At 40.3% G+C, this 16,127-nt stretch overlaps 1 protein-coding gene across 11 annotated transcripts in view; it reads right to left on the reverse strand.

Moving 5' to 3' along the window:
* Positions 1 to 16,127, reverse strand: part of NUBPL (nucleotide binding protein like) — a 151,177-nt gene that overhangs the window by 60,755 nt on the left and 74,295 nt on the right. For all 11 annotated transcript variants that reach the window (XM_030559324.1, XM_030559321.1, XM_030559323.1 and 8 more), the window contains one exon: positions 5,881 to 5,974. In XM_030559324.1, coding sequence (XP_030415184.1) covers positions 5,881 to 5,974 — 94 coding nt within the window. The remainder of the gene's footprint in view (positions 1 to 5,880; positions 5,975 to 16,127) is intronic.

Consider the following 16,127-nt stretch of genomic DNA (forward strand, 5'->3'; position numbering starts at 1 on the left):
TGTCTGCTCTGTCAGAGAATAGAGACTGTCAGTCTCAAATGCCATCAATCTGTCACATTTCACTAAAACTAATTCCACTTTCATTTAAATAAAGGGACGAAAAATAGGCAATTTTTCATGTAGTTTAAAATCAAGCCTGATAATTCAGACTGCCTAGGAAGAAGAAAGGTTTGTATTTATAAGGCCCTAGGTCCTTCTTTCTCTAAGAGATCCAATTCCTACTGTCCATGTAGCCTTCACTGCCCGATGGTTAGATAATCTTCCTAAACGGAGGGATAGATAAATATATCTCTTGGCTATAATCAAATGTGTTTTTATTATGGAGGCTAAAACTAGTTATTTTTTATTTATTCTTCTATATCCAATTTATTCTGGATTTCAGATTTTTTTATACAATATAAATTTATATGTTGTAGTCCATTTTCACATACAATAGATGAAAGATTCACCTTATCCCCTCCACTTCATTAGTTTATGCCAAATGGCTGCCAATTTGATACTGAAAACAAAATTTTCTAGCATCCCAAGAACAGAGAAGTGTTAGGAAACCAGCAGGCTACTCAAACATGTGCATTCAATATAGATGGCAAGGCAGTCACCTCTGCACCTCCATAAATTGAAAATGAAATGGGAGAACAATGAACAAGTCTGAAGGAAAACAAACATGAATGTAATCAATGGTTTCCACTCTAATCTGACCGAGAGAACTACAATAAAATTCCTTATTGGAAGGCAGATCAGTGGTGGAAAAAAGGAGTTCTTGCCAAACAAGAAAATACATCCATTTTATCTTGCCACACTTTGTTTAATAGTTTTGTTGAGGAATTACAGATAGTAAAATCATGCTAAATAACTTGTATCTTGACTGGAATGTGGATCAGAGTGAAAAAACCAACAGTTGTTTCCTACCCAGCACAACTTTAAATAAACAGCTGTAGACACACACAACTGCCACCATTTGCTCCCTCCAATCAAAAGAATGAGAGGATGATTTTTTTTGCTAATATCACAAATGAGTCAGAGTTTAAAAATGTATTTCATTGTTTTGTTTCTTACCTGTCATTTGGGTATTGCTCCAACTACCTCCTCTTTCACTGAGGGAATTATCTGTATACGATGTTACGTTTAAAACATTCTTTCAGATTTTTTTTAGAAGTGTCAATTCCTACCCTACAACCAAAATGTTGTAACCCATCATCTTTTCATTTCTCATCTAAGCAACCCTAAAAACAACCACCTTTGCCAGTACAGTTTTTTTTTCTGATTGTGGGAACATGTGCACATGACTGGCATAGGTTTCATGTAGTGAAGTCCCTCCACTACAAGTTTCCTTCAAGAAAGAAAGAAAGAAAGTTTCCATACATTGTCTGTTATAAGAAAGCCACAGTCAGACAGAATGCAAAACATGTAATGCAAACACTACATCTCAAATGTGCACACCTGCAAATCAAGCCAAATATAAACTTCATGCACACCACACTTAAGACTATACATCTAAATTCAAAAAACTGTATAGTGACCTTGAGAGAAAGGATTTATACCACTAGCACTATCACAATCCATGTTACCCTCAAGAGAAACACAAAGTACAAGAAAATCAGAGAAGTAACTGATGATGGAGCAACAACAGATTCCTTCTGTAAAAACTGAAAGAGAACAATCAGCTAAGAATAAGATGGCACACAGAAGAGTGCAGCAGAATATTGTGTGCAACTCTGCTAGAATTCATCTAGAACCATGTGATACTGGGTATGTCTACACTGAAAAGAAAAACCTGGCACTGAGTCTTAGAGCCCAGGTCAACTGATTTGGGCTCACACGGCTGGTGCAGCAGCACTAAACAAACAAAAGAAGAGTAGACTGAGCAGGAACATCTGCACTGTTGTTTTTAAGGCCTGGTCTACACTATGCGGACTGTGGGATACCGCCCAGAGGAAATTCCAGAGAACAGGATGAAGCTCTATAAATCACCATAATCATCTAACCAATGAAGACCCAAGGCACTATAAATCCAATCAATCCTTGTCTGCCTAATTCATTTTCAGCACAAGCACAATAAACTTATTATTACGTTGTATTCCAATCAGGCTAGAATCAACCTCAAACTAACACTCTCTACATAAATGACTATTGGGAATGACAAATGAGAACTGCTGCTGTGTACTGCCAAACCTAACTAGAGAAATCTAGGAATGAAAAAATAAACTTGAGTTAAATTAATACTGTGATTAACACCCTCTCATCCCCGAACCCCACTATGTTAAAATAAAGCCCTGCCATTTTAGAGTTGAAGTTTAAATGCCATTCTTAACTCAGCCCAGAATTTAGGGTCACCTGGAGTTATGAAAGCTCAGATTCACAGGAGGATATCTTATCAACAGCAACCACCAGTTTTAAAGATGACACAGAGAGAAAAACAAATGAATTTGTCAACTTTTCTGTTTCTTTAGAAAGCTTGAAGAAAGCCTAATTTTTTTTTAATTGTGCTTTTTTTTTTTTTTTAACATCTTAGAAAAGATTTGGCATACTCTACTTTTCTTGGAAAACCTCTATAGACATATAGAGAACAAGTAGGTTTATAAGAATCACAAAAACTCTGGAAATGAAATCTGATTAACAGAGGATAAATAATTTGCATTCTGTTTAAACAGTGGTCCTAATTCTCCAACCTTTTACACTAGTGTAACTCTTTATATTGGCATAAAACAGCTGCAACAGACAGAAGACTCAAGCACACTTTTGTTTACACTTGTTTAATTCACAGGACAGGCAAATACAGTCAGAAAAAAAACTCCAGTGTTAAGAGTTAATACCCTCACTTTGTCAGTTAAAAATGTATAGAGCTTCCAGTACATATGGATGGGTTTGTCTACATAGTAAATGGAACCAAAATAACTAAACAGATTGTAATTCACATCTTTAGTTATTTCAGTTCACGTTTGTGTGTGGACATACTTGTTTCAGAACACAGAAGTGCTCTATTTCAAAATAACTTAATTCAATTAAAAAAATCAAACTTTTCCTAAATAAGGCACTTAATATAAAAAAAATGAAAATACAGTTATTTGCAGTATGTAATAATAATAATAATAATATAATATATGGAGATATACCTATCTCATAGAACCGGAAGGGGACCTGAAAGGTCACTGAGTCCAGCCCCCTGCCTTCCCTAGCAGGACCAAGTACTGATTTTTGCCTCAGATCCCTAAGTGGCCCTGCAAGGATTAAACTCACAACCCTGGGTTTAGCAGGTCAATGATCAAATCACTGAGCTATCCCTCCCCCTAAATAAAACACTTATTCCAGAATCAGAATAAGCCATCTGGTGGTTTATACCAAAATAAATATTCTTGAATAATTATTTAGGAATAGCTATTTCGGTAAATTTCCAAGTGTAAACAAACCCTAACTTATGCTCTTAATCAGCTTTCAGGTCTTACAAATATTACTGTCAAAGGCAAACCTTTTCTTTCATATAACTCATTTATTCTCACATTCTCCTTCAAACACCCTGTCAGATAAAGATACAGCATACAGAGCATGCTCAGCATACAATATCCTGATTGTACACCACATTCAGTGATGATATAAGGTACTACAAAAGTGTGGTATCCGCAGATGTTTCTTAAGTACATGCTGGGATATTTCTACAAAAGCCTTCAGTTAGCAAATGTAAAGCAGCTACTTCAAAAACCTAATATAGTTTTAAAAACAAAAGGGAAACAGGTTTGATGTGCCATATAGGGTGAGGAATTCCCAGCTCAAGATGCACAAATGAACATTTTTCTTTCTTTTAAAAAGAAATGCTGACAGGAGACAAGCAGTGAAGGAATACGCATAAATTAGACAAGTAGTTGACAAGTATGTTTGTTAGAAAGAACAGCCATGTAACACACAGCTTTTAGAAGTATACCATACAATTTTATATTCTGTTAGCAACATGTTAAGAGCCTTAGGCACAAGTGAAATAACCATCGAAAACTTTTAGTATTACTTCAGTTTGCTACTGCTTAAAAAGAAAAGTAGGAGGGAAGGAGTGCCAAAGGAAACGGATGTATGTATGCACATATGAGCTTGTCTGTTTGTAACTTTGGTGTTAACAGAGTGGAAGCTGTACAAGGCAGTACCATATTATTTCCCTTAGACATCAACATATTTACCCGATAGTCGCAAAAGTATTGGAGGAACTTCTCTAATTAAGCTAACAATCGCTATTGACATGAGAGTTACTGTATCTTCCTGGAAACATAATTTAAGACTCCCCTCTCTCCTTCTTTAGCCAAATACTAACAATGGTATGGTATCAGAGGGGTAGCGGTGATAGTCTGGATCTGTAAAAGCAGCAAAGAGTCCTGTGGCACCTTATAGACTAACAGACGTATTGGAGCATGAGCTTTCGTGGGTGAATACCCACTTCGTTGGATGCAACAGTGGTATGTAATCTATCACTGAAATAAGCCTCTGTAACAGAGGACTGGGGGATAGCTAATCTAATGCCACTTTTAAAAAAGGCCCCGGGGCAATCCTGGCAACTACAGGCCAGTCAACCTAACTTCAATATCAGGCAAATTGCTTGAAACTATACTAAAAAAACCAGAATTGTCAGAACCAGATGAACGTGATTTGTTGTGGAAGAGTCAACACAATGTTTCTAAAGGGAACTCATGCTTCACCAATCTATCAGAATTCTTTGAGGGAGTCAACAAGCAGGTGGACAAGGATGATCCAGTTGATATAGTATACCTGGACTTTCAGAAAGCCTCTTCATATAACGGAAGAACCAGGGGTTCCCCAATGACGTTAATAGGCAGCAGGTTTAAAACAAACATAACCAAGTACTTCTTCACGCAATGCAGAGTCAGCCTATGGAACTCATTACCAGTGGATGTTCAAAGGCCAAAAGTATAACTGGGTTCAAAAATGAATTAGATACATTCATGGAGAACAGCCAAGATGATAAGGAATGCCATGCCATGCCCTGGGTCTCCCTAAAACGCTGACAGGCAGAAGCTGGGACTGGATGATGGCAGATGGATCACTCGATAAATTGTCCTGTTCTGTTCATTCCCTCTGAAGCATCTGGCACCGGCCACTGTCTGAAGACAGAATACTGGACTAACTGAACCTTTGATCTGACTCAGTACGGCCACTCTTATGTTCTTATGTTTTAAATTTCTGTCATTCATTCTGTTCACTGCTGACAGTGGTCTCTGGCAAAGCATACTAGATGGACAAACCTACAACCACTCATTCAAGGCCTGACCCTGTAGGAAATGCCTTTGCCTTTTGAAAGGCAGCATCTTTAACTCCCATTGTGGTCAATGAGATTTGTGGACACTTAGTATGTCATAGAGTTGAGCCATACGAATTCAAATCTCCAGCTAAAATTCAAATTCAGACCACCAGAGAAAGGAGGATCCATTAGTGTGTTAAAGCATGGTGTAGTTTGCTTGATTAAGCTTTGTGCATTAAGAAGATTGCTTGACTTGTAACTAAAAAAAAAAAAAAAAATTATCAAGACAAACTTTTTAAAACTCTATTAACATTCATATGCCACAATGAAAAGTGACAGGGAATATATTTTCTAATATTAACTACCTCCATCAATTTACAATGCAATTGCTTTTTCCCAGAACATTGATTTGTTCAACTTCTCTATCTTTCTATGTCTGTTAACTTAAAAAAAAGAAAGAAAAAACTGTCACTGCTGACATTTTAAAGATTGTTTGTACTTTTCATCAGCATTCAGAGAATATTTTCATATTATGTTTCTATATATTTCTAGTATTTTCAACTGTAATTTTCTGAAAGATGTTTCTATTGCTATGAAGAATTAAACATATTGAAATATTTGAAAGAGTCACAGTAAAAGTGTACCTGTAACTGGAACATTTTGTGAGACTGATAACTGTACGTCTCCTGTTCCAGGCGGCATGTCAATTACTAAGTAGTCCAGTTGACCCCAGTCTACCTAAAAAAGAGTCAAATGCATTTTAAAAAGAGAGTTGCACCTTCTGGGAAACACAGCCTGAAATTAAACTTGGTACAATGTATAATAAATGCACCAATGGCACACCTCAGGAGACTGATATTATAAATCCCTTTTAGTCTTGCTTTTAGCAAGCAATCAAGACAGATTTTTTAAACAATTTGCAAATTTGTTGGCTTCTTGAAGCTATGCCTCTGAGCATAACTTTGCTCTTCTTATGAAGGATGATCTTCTTTGACATTTTTCCCACAAAATGTAATAACAATCTCATTATTCTAAGTTGTTTATGTCAGAAATGCTGAATCATGTAACAGAGGTCATAAGAAAGTGTTATATAAATCTCAAGTCAAACTACTACTTCTTGTAACAGTATTCCTTAGCAATTGTTTTCATTAATTTTTAAAACAATTTTGCTCACTGTTTATAACTTCTTAGATGCTTGAAACTATATAAACTGCCTTACCAAATTTTTTTCTAGTTTATTATTGTGATTTTACTCATGAATGAAGAGCTTTCAAGACTGGCTTTTAATTAGGGAAAAACTAGCAGTGAAGTATTGGGATAAACAAAATCAAAAGAGATAATTATACAGATTTAGCATGTTCATAAGACACAAAGAATATATAGTTTAGATTTGGTGCCTAACAACCAGCAAAGCTGCCTGTTAAAAATACTGGGCCCAAATCTGGGGGTGCTGTGATTATTTTATGCTATTTTGTATGATGCAAAGTAAGCATATAGTTTGCTTAAACATTTTTCTACTGTTAAGCAAGATTTGCCAGATTGCCTTCAAACACCATTGCTCTTTCTCATCTAACCTTGCTGGAGATGCAAGGAGCAAAATCGGACTGTGATGCTGACTAAGGCGGTCAGGGCAAAGAGATATGGGAGTCTGAACCAATAACATGAGAAGGTCAGAGAACCAGCAATGTCTCAGCCATGCTGGAGCAATGCGAATGAGCTTGGCACAATCCAATTTCAGCTTGAGAATGACCTGAGGGATGATCAAAATCAGACATCATGCATACAGAAGTGCTAAGTCTCCGCTCAGGTGAAAAGCAGTGCTCAGGGAGCCCAGACTGAGATCCCCTATAGAGCAAAACAGAAAGCATTTTTTGTTGTCTCTTGTGACCTGGTTGATTGTTGGGATGTCCCAAACTGTAAAGATGGACCACAGGACGCTGAGCTTCAGGGACCATTTGTGATTCAGGGAGACATTTCTACCAGGTTATTCTGGAACCCATGTAAGTGAATGGCCATAGAGATCATGTTTTCCCCACTGTAAAACTGCCAGAGCCTGATCACCTCCTCACACAGCATGTTGGTCTGTTCAGATAATATATCACAGTGGTATTGTCAGTATCCACAGAGCCAATTATCTCATCATAGAAAGCAATCAGGTTGGTCAGGCAGGGCTTGCCCTTGGTGAATCCAGGTTGACTGTTCCTGATCGCTTTCCTCTCCTCCAAGTGCTTCAAAATGGAGACCTAAACTCAAGTTTTGCCTGAGCAAAGAGAAGGTGTTAGATTGTGTCCTACCATGCTCATGTGCTCTGTTTCCACTGTCCTGTAAGGGCAGAGTACTAGTATGGGTGTTAGTGGCATGTTGGGGCATTGCTCAAAGAGGGTAGTGTTAAAACTGAGTTGCAGAAGTGGCATGTACCTTAACTTTGTATTTCCTAGTACACGTCAAGACAGGGCAAGGGGCTTGAATACTGCCCCCAAAGATTCCAGCTCACATACAGGGGGTGGGGAGAGGGACACAGATCCCCCCCAAAGGACAAAGCCTCCCAATCTTGGCTCATGTGAGGGTCAGGGAGAGTGGTTCACACCCTCCAAGAGAGGCGTAGCCCCCCCAGATGTGGGCACACATGAGAGGGGATAATGTGGACCTGACAGACTCTGGCATCCCTCATCTCCTCTACTCCTCCTGCCACCTCCCCCATTTTCCGTCCATCTACTCTCCCTAATTCCATTGGCCTGCGCACCCCCACAACTCCTCTCTTCTATCATCCACCCCCATTTATCTGCCTCCCCCTATTCCTACTCACTTCTGTTCCCCACCCCTTTTCCCCACCCTCCAATCTCCCAAACCTCACACACTAGCACTGCTTCCACATACACCTACATTCCTCCTTTCCACTCCAACCTCCTACACTCCCTACCTCTGAATCAAAAATGTTAAGAACATAAGAACGGCCATACTGGGTCAGACAAAAGGTCCATCCAGCCCAGTATCCTGTCTTCTGACACTGGCCAATGCCAGATGCCGCAGAGGGAATGAACAGAACAGGTAATCACCAAGTGAGCCATTCCTTGCTGCCCATTCCCAGCTTCTGGCAAACAGAGGAATCTAAAAATGTTACGAGCACCTCATGTTAGGAGACTGTATATCATGAAACCTTTGACTTTAAGCATATTCAGTTCCATTGTTCTGGAAACACAATTACATTATTCTGTCTTTCGTTTTCCTTCCAGTTAATCAATGCTAATTGATTAATCAATGCTGGCACTCTCCTGTAACACTTCCCCAGGTGGAAAAGGGGCAACATGCCCAGTAATTGTTCTCACATATCTGCACAAAGGATGTATACTTTATTATCTTTCAGAAAATACTTAGCACCTCTTCTAAATTAGCTGTACAAATTAGTAAGGCAAAGTTCCCAGAACACAGGTGGATGGATGGTAGCAGCATGCCTACATAGCATTAGCAGATTTCTGCTAGGGATCCATGGGTGTAGCTCAAACCCAATGACTATAGTATGTCCCCTTGAACTATCCACCTACTGTGCCTGGAAACCCTTCATGCACACTTTAATCCTTTTTTGGTTCATGAGTTTTGCCATATGCCATTCCTGACATCCAAACTCTTAAAGTCAATAACTTTTTCAATACTGCTTCCCCAAAAGGGCCATATGTTCCACGCACTAACTAAGATAAATGTTGAGTGACTTGGATCGGTTGGGGGATGATCTGAGCAGATCCACAGCCCCAGCTGTGTACAAAAATAATTGTAAGAACCAGATGATTTTGTAAAATGGTGGGAGAGGGGTGCTTCAGAGGGCTACATCTTTCTGAAAAGACCCCAAATTTGAACCACTACCACTGCCCAGCACTCTATGAAAAACAGAAAATTCCATGCCACCCAAGTAAGAATGTGCTCCACCTTAACTATACAAATAAATATAGTAATGAAAGATGGCAACGTGCCTTTGTTAGCAATCTTGGTAGAAGATTTTAGTGAATTCCAGTTACTTTAGATAAAATGTTAAGATATCTCAATCTCACAGAAAAGCCCTATTTTAGCCTCTGAGATTATAGATGGAGAACTAAAGTAAGCATTTTCTACAGATGACATTTTATCTTGGAAGTCTCCCATTTTGTGTTTTTAACATCTAAATCCTGCTTGCTTTTAAAACCAGAAAAGATTAAGCATTCTCAAGCACCTACACATTGGTTGGCCTATTAGAATTTGTGTCGCTGTTAAATTAATATTTAAGTCATTGTAAAGGCGATACACTGAAAGGTAAAGGAGGTCCATTGTTAAAAGAAAAGGATATTAAGCAGTTCACAACATGAATAAAAAGATTCAAACCCTTTAGATATATGTACACACATGTACTTCAGGATTCCCAGAAAAACGTCCATGTCTAAGCTCACCAATTGATTTGCCACATAATGCTGAGTATACAATCTACTTTTGAAATAACAAAAGACAAAAAAGAATGAATGTAACAAATAACCCTGAACTTTTTAATGAATACATTGAAAAAAAATATTCCTTCATTCTGAACTAAATGTTTTAGTTACAATTTCTAGACTACCTTTCAGCTACCCCTTAGTCCAGTGAGCAAGTGAATTTGGCAATGCATTTTGTAAGCTGTACTTCAGTGAGCATATTTCTTACTATTCTTCAGCCAGACACCTTTGGGCAGTTTTTAATACTACCATTCTGCATGCCTAAAATATTTCTTTCGAATGGCATATTCGTAAAGATAAATTTTCATACACAGACTCAACTATTACAGGTTTTCACAAAGTTTTTGATTTGCTTAGGCAAACATTTTGTAGATTGGTAGGAATCCTAATATGACAATTAACTTTTGAGGCAGGGTCACAGATCCTTATACTATTAAGAGAAGCAAATTATCTAAGAGTCTGATTATGCCACAATGCAGTGAACAAAGAAGCAGTAGCATGCAACAAACAGTAGTCATATCAAGTCTACCCCAGCCAATACAATGTTCTTGAATGCCCCCTTCAGATCATAGATGACACAGGAAGCCAGAAGCAGGAAGGAGATGTTCTTACAGTTTTGCAGTCAACTTCACTTTGGGAAGTTTTCTACCTTTCGTAAACCTCTTGATTCTCATGGTTCACAACACAAGCTGAGAATAACCTTGTATTCACATTTGGGTTATTTATCGTACATATTTTATCCAAACCACAGTTGAGGTTATTTGCAGTCATACAGCCCCTTGACAGGACTCATAAGATACCCAGGGTCACGGCTGATATGTATTTGTATGCTAAAACTCTATAGAAAAACGAAGTGCTGCAGAAGTGAAGTGAATGATTCAATAGATGGCACACCTCTCTTTGTATCATTACTGAAGTTGTGCCTCAGCAGTTCAGGTTGCCACTCTGCTACTGAAAGTGACACATGCAAATGAAATCTTTACAACTTGTGGCCATTAAGAAAATTCTAACAATTTTTGCAAGAGCAGCAGTTTGTAAATCAGGTCATATTCCAGCATGTGCAATCATTTTTTCTATCTCCTTAAAATTCTCCTGTAGATTAAATTAGCCAATTTATTCTTCACTTCCTCTCTGCACCAAGATGAGTCCTGAAACACTCCCCCTGGTGGTGTAGCATGGAACTGCAGTCAACCTGCCTTAGCTTTCCTCTTGGTTTACACAGATTCTCTTGGCCTTCAGCTTAGTTCAACTGCTAAGGTAACTTGGCCCTCCAGCTAAGTAATAAAAGTCTACCCCTTCTGGGGTAATCGAAGTCCAAAGAAAAATGTCAATCTTCTGTCTCAGACCTGTGCTGGGCATACAACAGTCTTTGGCCCTTCTCTTCATTGGCTCAAAACTTGCATATCTTCTGGGCTCTGGTTAGTTCCTTCTTCTTCTGCTTAACTGCAGGGGTTGTTGCACCCTCTATCAGGCTGGTAGCATAGGGGGAACCCACACACACTCTACTATGTATTCCTGGCCCTGGGAACCCTAAACAGTTGGGCTGTTTGATCCTGGTAGCCACAAACTGCTTTGCTTCTCCTTCCCAAGGCCTCTTTCTATACCTGCTGTCCCCCTTCCTGAGGTCAAACCACTTCACCCTTGGAACAGGGGATTACAGCCCTCCTTCTTGGGGATGTGCTTCCTTTCTGGCAGACTTCCCCCAGCTTTTCCTTGAAACAGAATTACATAGCCCATCTTCCTGAGTCTGCGTGGCAGTCTGAATGAGCTTTTCTTCTCATCTTCAGCAGGGTTCAGTTTCGGCACCAGTGAAACCTCCATCCAAGGCACTCCAGACTACGTGCCCTTCATTAAGCTCCATGCAATTTTCTACCTTCTGAGCATCAGTCACCTGACTAGAACACCTGAACCCATCAGCTTGAATGCTGATACTGCCATGGAACACATTCTTAAAACAGGAGTTGGCTGGCCTCAAGGCCCCAGTATCTTTAAATCGGACAGAGACCATCCTGTTACACTCTCTTAAAAACTGTTGGTTGTGTTGATAGCACAAAATGGTTGCTGCTTTTCTGTCAGCTGACTGGGATGAGGGCAGTCTAGTATAGTGGCCAGAGCAGGTAGCAGGCCTATGGCCAGGGTCAGAGCTGTAGTGTTGCATCGGGAACCAAATCCAACGGTCAAAAACAGATGGCAGAAACTGGGTCCAGAGCCAAGGGTCAAGCTGGTGTCCATAATCAAGAGCCAGAGATAAGGATCAAAAACAGAGGTCAGGAACTGGAGACTGAGCTGGGGGTTAAGCTGAAGTCTGTAGTCAGAACCAGAGCCATATGTCAAACAACTGGAGTGAGCAGTGTATCAGGCAAGGAGAGGTTCAAGGCAGGGGCAGGACACAGGACAGGCTGGATGCAAGACAGGAGCAGAAGAAACATGGTAACATGGTAGCAGGCACAGTGGTGAGCAAGAGCATTGAGAAGCCAGTGAGCTGTGCTGACTTAAGAGCCAGCCTGCTGGCCCCTCTGAAGGGAATCAAGTTGCATGGTTAATCAGGCAGCTGTACTGGTAAGGCTGCCCAGGGACTAGCTCTGCTACAGGCCCTGATTCCTGACATCTTCTACCCACAGACAGCTACCTACATTCCAGCGATGGATAAATACAGATTTTGCCTCTGTATCTGGATCCTTTAGGATGAAAAGACTTCAACGTGATAATTATTACATAAACACACAACATGTACGAATTGACAAATTCTCTACAAAAAGGGGGGGGGGGGGATCTAGACACTAAATCTCTCCAGCTCTATCACCAAAGGAACATTTGACATCATTTTCTGAATTGTCCTGAAGTAATTCCCTGTTGGGTGAAAGTAAGTTTTTTTCATACAGAAGTTCATAATGGAATACCTGGCACTTTCTCAAACATCATTGCTAGGCAACAGTAAAATACACAGTTAACACATATTGCAATTAAATTATTATGGTGCATTTAATTTGACAATTAAACAAGCTTCTCTCACATTTTTCTTCTGAAATCACATAAAAAACAAAATTACATACATTATATGAACAGTGCCCAATTATGGTTCTCGTGAGCTACACTTGCAGATGTAGAGCGCTGGGAGTTAAACCAGCCTTTGGAGACCACAGCAGGGAAAACGCTGCCGAGTGTTTACACGCTCAGCTGGAAGTGCACTGGTGTGGCCACATTAGCAGTTCTTGCAATGCCACAAAGAGCAGTGCATTGTGATAGCTATCCCAGCAGTCAAGTGGTTGCAACTTGCTTTTCAAATGTGGGGGGGGAGGGGTGTGGAGTGTGACAGGGAGTGTGTTGTGTGTATGTAAGGGGGAGAGAGAGTGGGTTTTGGGGGTTCTGAGAGTGTGTCAGCATGCTGTCTTGTAAGTTCAGATCCCCCTCTCCCCCACCTCTCTCTCACACACTCACAGCAAGTAACATTTCATACTAATAGCTTGCTTTGTCCCGGAGCAGATAAGCATGCTGGATATCAGAAACGGAGCTTTGAAAGGGAATATCTGCATTCCTACAGCTAGGGTGACCAGATGTCCCAATAAAATCGGGACTGTCCCAATATTTAGGTGTTTGTCCCACGCCCTGACCAATGTTCGGTCAGGCTGCAATTTGTCCCAATATTTCACGGCACGCCGTTGTTGTTTTTTTGCTCCGCCAGCGGCCTCTCCCTCCCCCCTCCACGTGTCCCCATAATTCCTTCCTCTCATCTGGTCACCCTACCTACAGCTGATTCCAAAACAATGACAAGATTGGCCACTTGACTTAAGTGGAATTATGGGACATTTCCAGAGGCCGACGAAAGCGCAGTAATGCAACACCGCGTTCACACTGAAGCTGGAGCATTTCAGCCGAGGTGCAACAGGCATTATGCTTCTCAGGGAGGTGGATTACCAGGAGCGCTCCAGCTGCAGAGTCCAGGCGCTCTAAGTGCCTTGCCAGTGTGGATGGGTCAGGAGTCAAGGCGCCTGGGTCTGCTTTAATGCACACTAACTTGCAAGTTTAGCCATGCCCTGAGCACACTGGGAAGGGGAGGAGATATACTGTTCCAATATTATGCCCTGCAGGTGTGTGGATGGCATTGGAAGGGCCTGTTCAAGAGTATCCCCTCCAATGGAGCTGTCCTCATGTGCAAGGGCCACAGCTATGGCCATGCTATTGTCCTGGCCAGAAACTACTCCCTCTTGACTGCTGCTGCTACTGACCGTGCTACTCAGTCCCCCTTTATGCTCACCACTAAGAGCTTAGAAGGGAATTAAAGCAAAACAAAATGAGGTGGAAATGCCCAAAAAGCTATGGAGGGTGAAAAGGGGGGAAGAAATAAGAAACCTTAGTCCTGTAGAATTTTATTCTGCTCAAATTCTCAGAAACCTCTCCTTTTCCCATTTGGGGGTGGGGTAGATCTAGGATCTGTAGGACCAAGAGCTGCAGAGATAGGTAACATATAACTGAGCATAAAACTAGGCACCAAGGGTTTGGAGGTTCACCCCCTTACATCTATTCCCTCCCATTCTAGACCCTTGGGGAACATGGATGAGCATTCATATCACACTTCTCATCAGTACATGGCCCAGGCCAGGGAAGTTAATAATCGAACCAGCAGATCAAATTCAGTGATGAATCCTAGTCACGTGTCACCTGAGCCATGTTGCACCATATGCCAAGATGATTCTGGACCCTGTGGCCCATGGAACTTATAGATGTCAACTGACATAGCACACAGGAGGTGTACACTGTTTTTCAAGGATCCCCTGGGGCTGATATCTACATAACAGTTTACCAAAGGATAGCATGTGAGGTCTCTATCAAGGGCCAACAGTTCACTGATTGTCACAATTATTGCAAAATGTTTGTTAGTGAAATAGTTTAAGAGATATGTAAAATGTAAAATATTAGGTTCCAAAACTGTCAAAGTAAAGCTTGCCATCCTATTTGAGGTGAGCCTCAAAGCTAACTCCATCAGCATATAGATCAATGGATATCCACGGAGACAGGCTATGTTTACCGTGTGGGTTCAGGACCAAGGATTTACAAAGACAAAGGAACCCCAGATAAGTCACTAAAGAAGGGACTTCCTGGGGTAAAAGACAATAGTCTGTAACTGCATTAAAAAAAAAAAGGACAAGGGACAAGATTTCATCCTTCACCAATGAAGCAAACTCACTGCACGTTTGTCATATTAAAGGAGGGTCAGAGCCATATTGGATGGAAAATACTGCAAGGACTTTGGGTGAGCAATATTCTACAAGACATGTTAATTAAGTGTATGCTCCACAATGGATTACAATTTTGCTTTATATATATCCATTTGTTTCCAGGACTTCTAGTTGCTATTACTTGAATCTCTATACTTTGTTAATACACTTGATTTCACTATAAACATATCTAAGTGCTTTGTGCGTAGCAGAGCAATGATCTGAGTAAAAACTGGGGTGGGCTGTTTGTTTGGAAGCAGCAAATCTGTGAATACTGCAGGTGTCTAGCCAAACATGGCCTAGACACTCCAGAGAGATGATCAGAGGGCTCAAAGACTGGAGTGCGCCTATCATTAACCCTTAAGAAACAGCAGGGCCTGCGAGACCTAGAGGGGAGTGCTTGTGTTACCCATAGCTGGTAGAGTTGAGGAGGTGACCCCCACCAGACACAGACAAGCATTCTTCACACTAAAAGAGAGCAATAGCAAGATGCCTCTCCGACCTGGGTACTCTTGGGAAGTGCCACACTTCCACAAGGGAAACTTCATGGAGTTTCCTGGCTTGTCTCTGTCCCAGTGTATAGGGTTTTACCACAAGCGGATATGAGACAAATATTAAATTTTAAGTGCAATGATCTCTTACAACAATTTATATCATTTAATGGAAAGTTTTCCAGTACTACTATTACTAAGTCTCAACAAACATTAAGAAAGGGAAAGTTTAATTAAATTTGAAATGGTAAGAGGAAATCAGATGATAGACTTTTTGAAATCCACTATTGCTATTTCTTAGACATTATTAAAATGGTATATGCAATCAAGCTATAATATAATAAAGTTATTTGTACTCACATCCTGTTTAAATGCAATATTTGACCAAATCATGGCCATTAGTTCTCATGTTCCCAATCAGTTCTACGAAATGTGTCTATATGTAAATACTACTACTTGTGGACAACTAAATGTGTTTAGATTAACACCACATTATAGTGAGGGAACTCTCTTTGCAAGCAAAGAGGATGGTAAATGACAAAAATCTGCACTGTAACATCTGATATCTTTGCATGTGGAGAAATGTTTGCCACTTTAATATGTACAGCATATCCAACATTTCAAACCTTGGAAATGTAACTGTGCTTTGCATACATGTAGCATTCCTCTTTTTTTAAAAAAAGATGAAATTTGACATTTATTGTTAAAGCAATGTGTCATGTGCGTCTAT

The sequence above is a fragment of the Gopherus evgoodei genome, chromosome 4, assembly GCF_007399415.2.
Source record: "Gopherus evgoodei ecotype Sinaloan lineage chromosome 4, rGopEvg1_v1.p, whole genome shotgun sequence".
NCBI lineage: Eukaryota > Metazoa > Chordata > Testudines > Testudinidae > Gopherus > Gopherus evgoodei.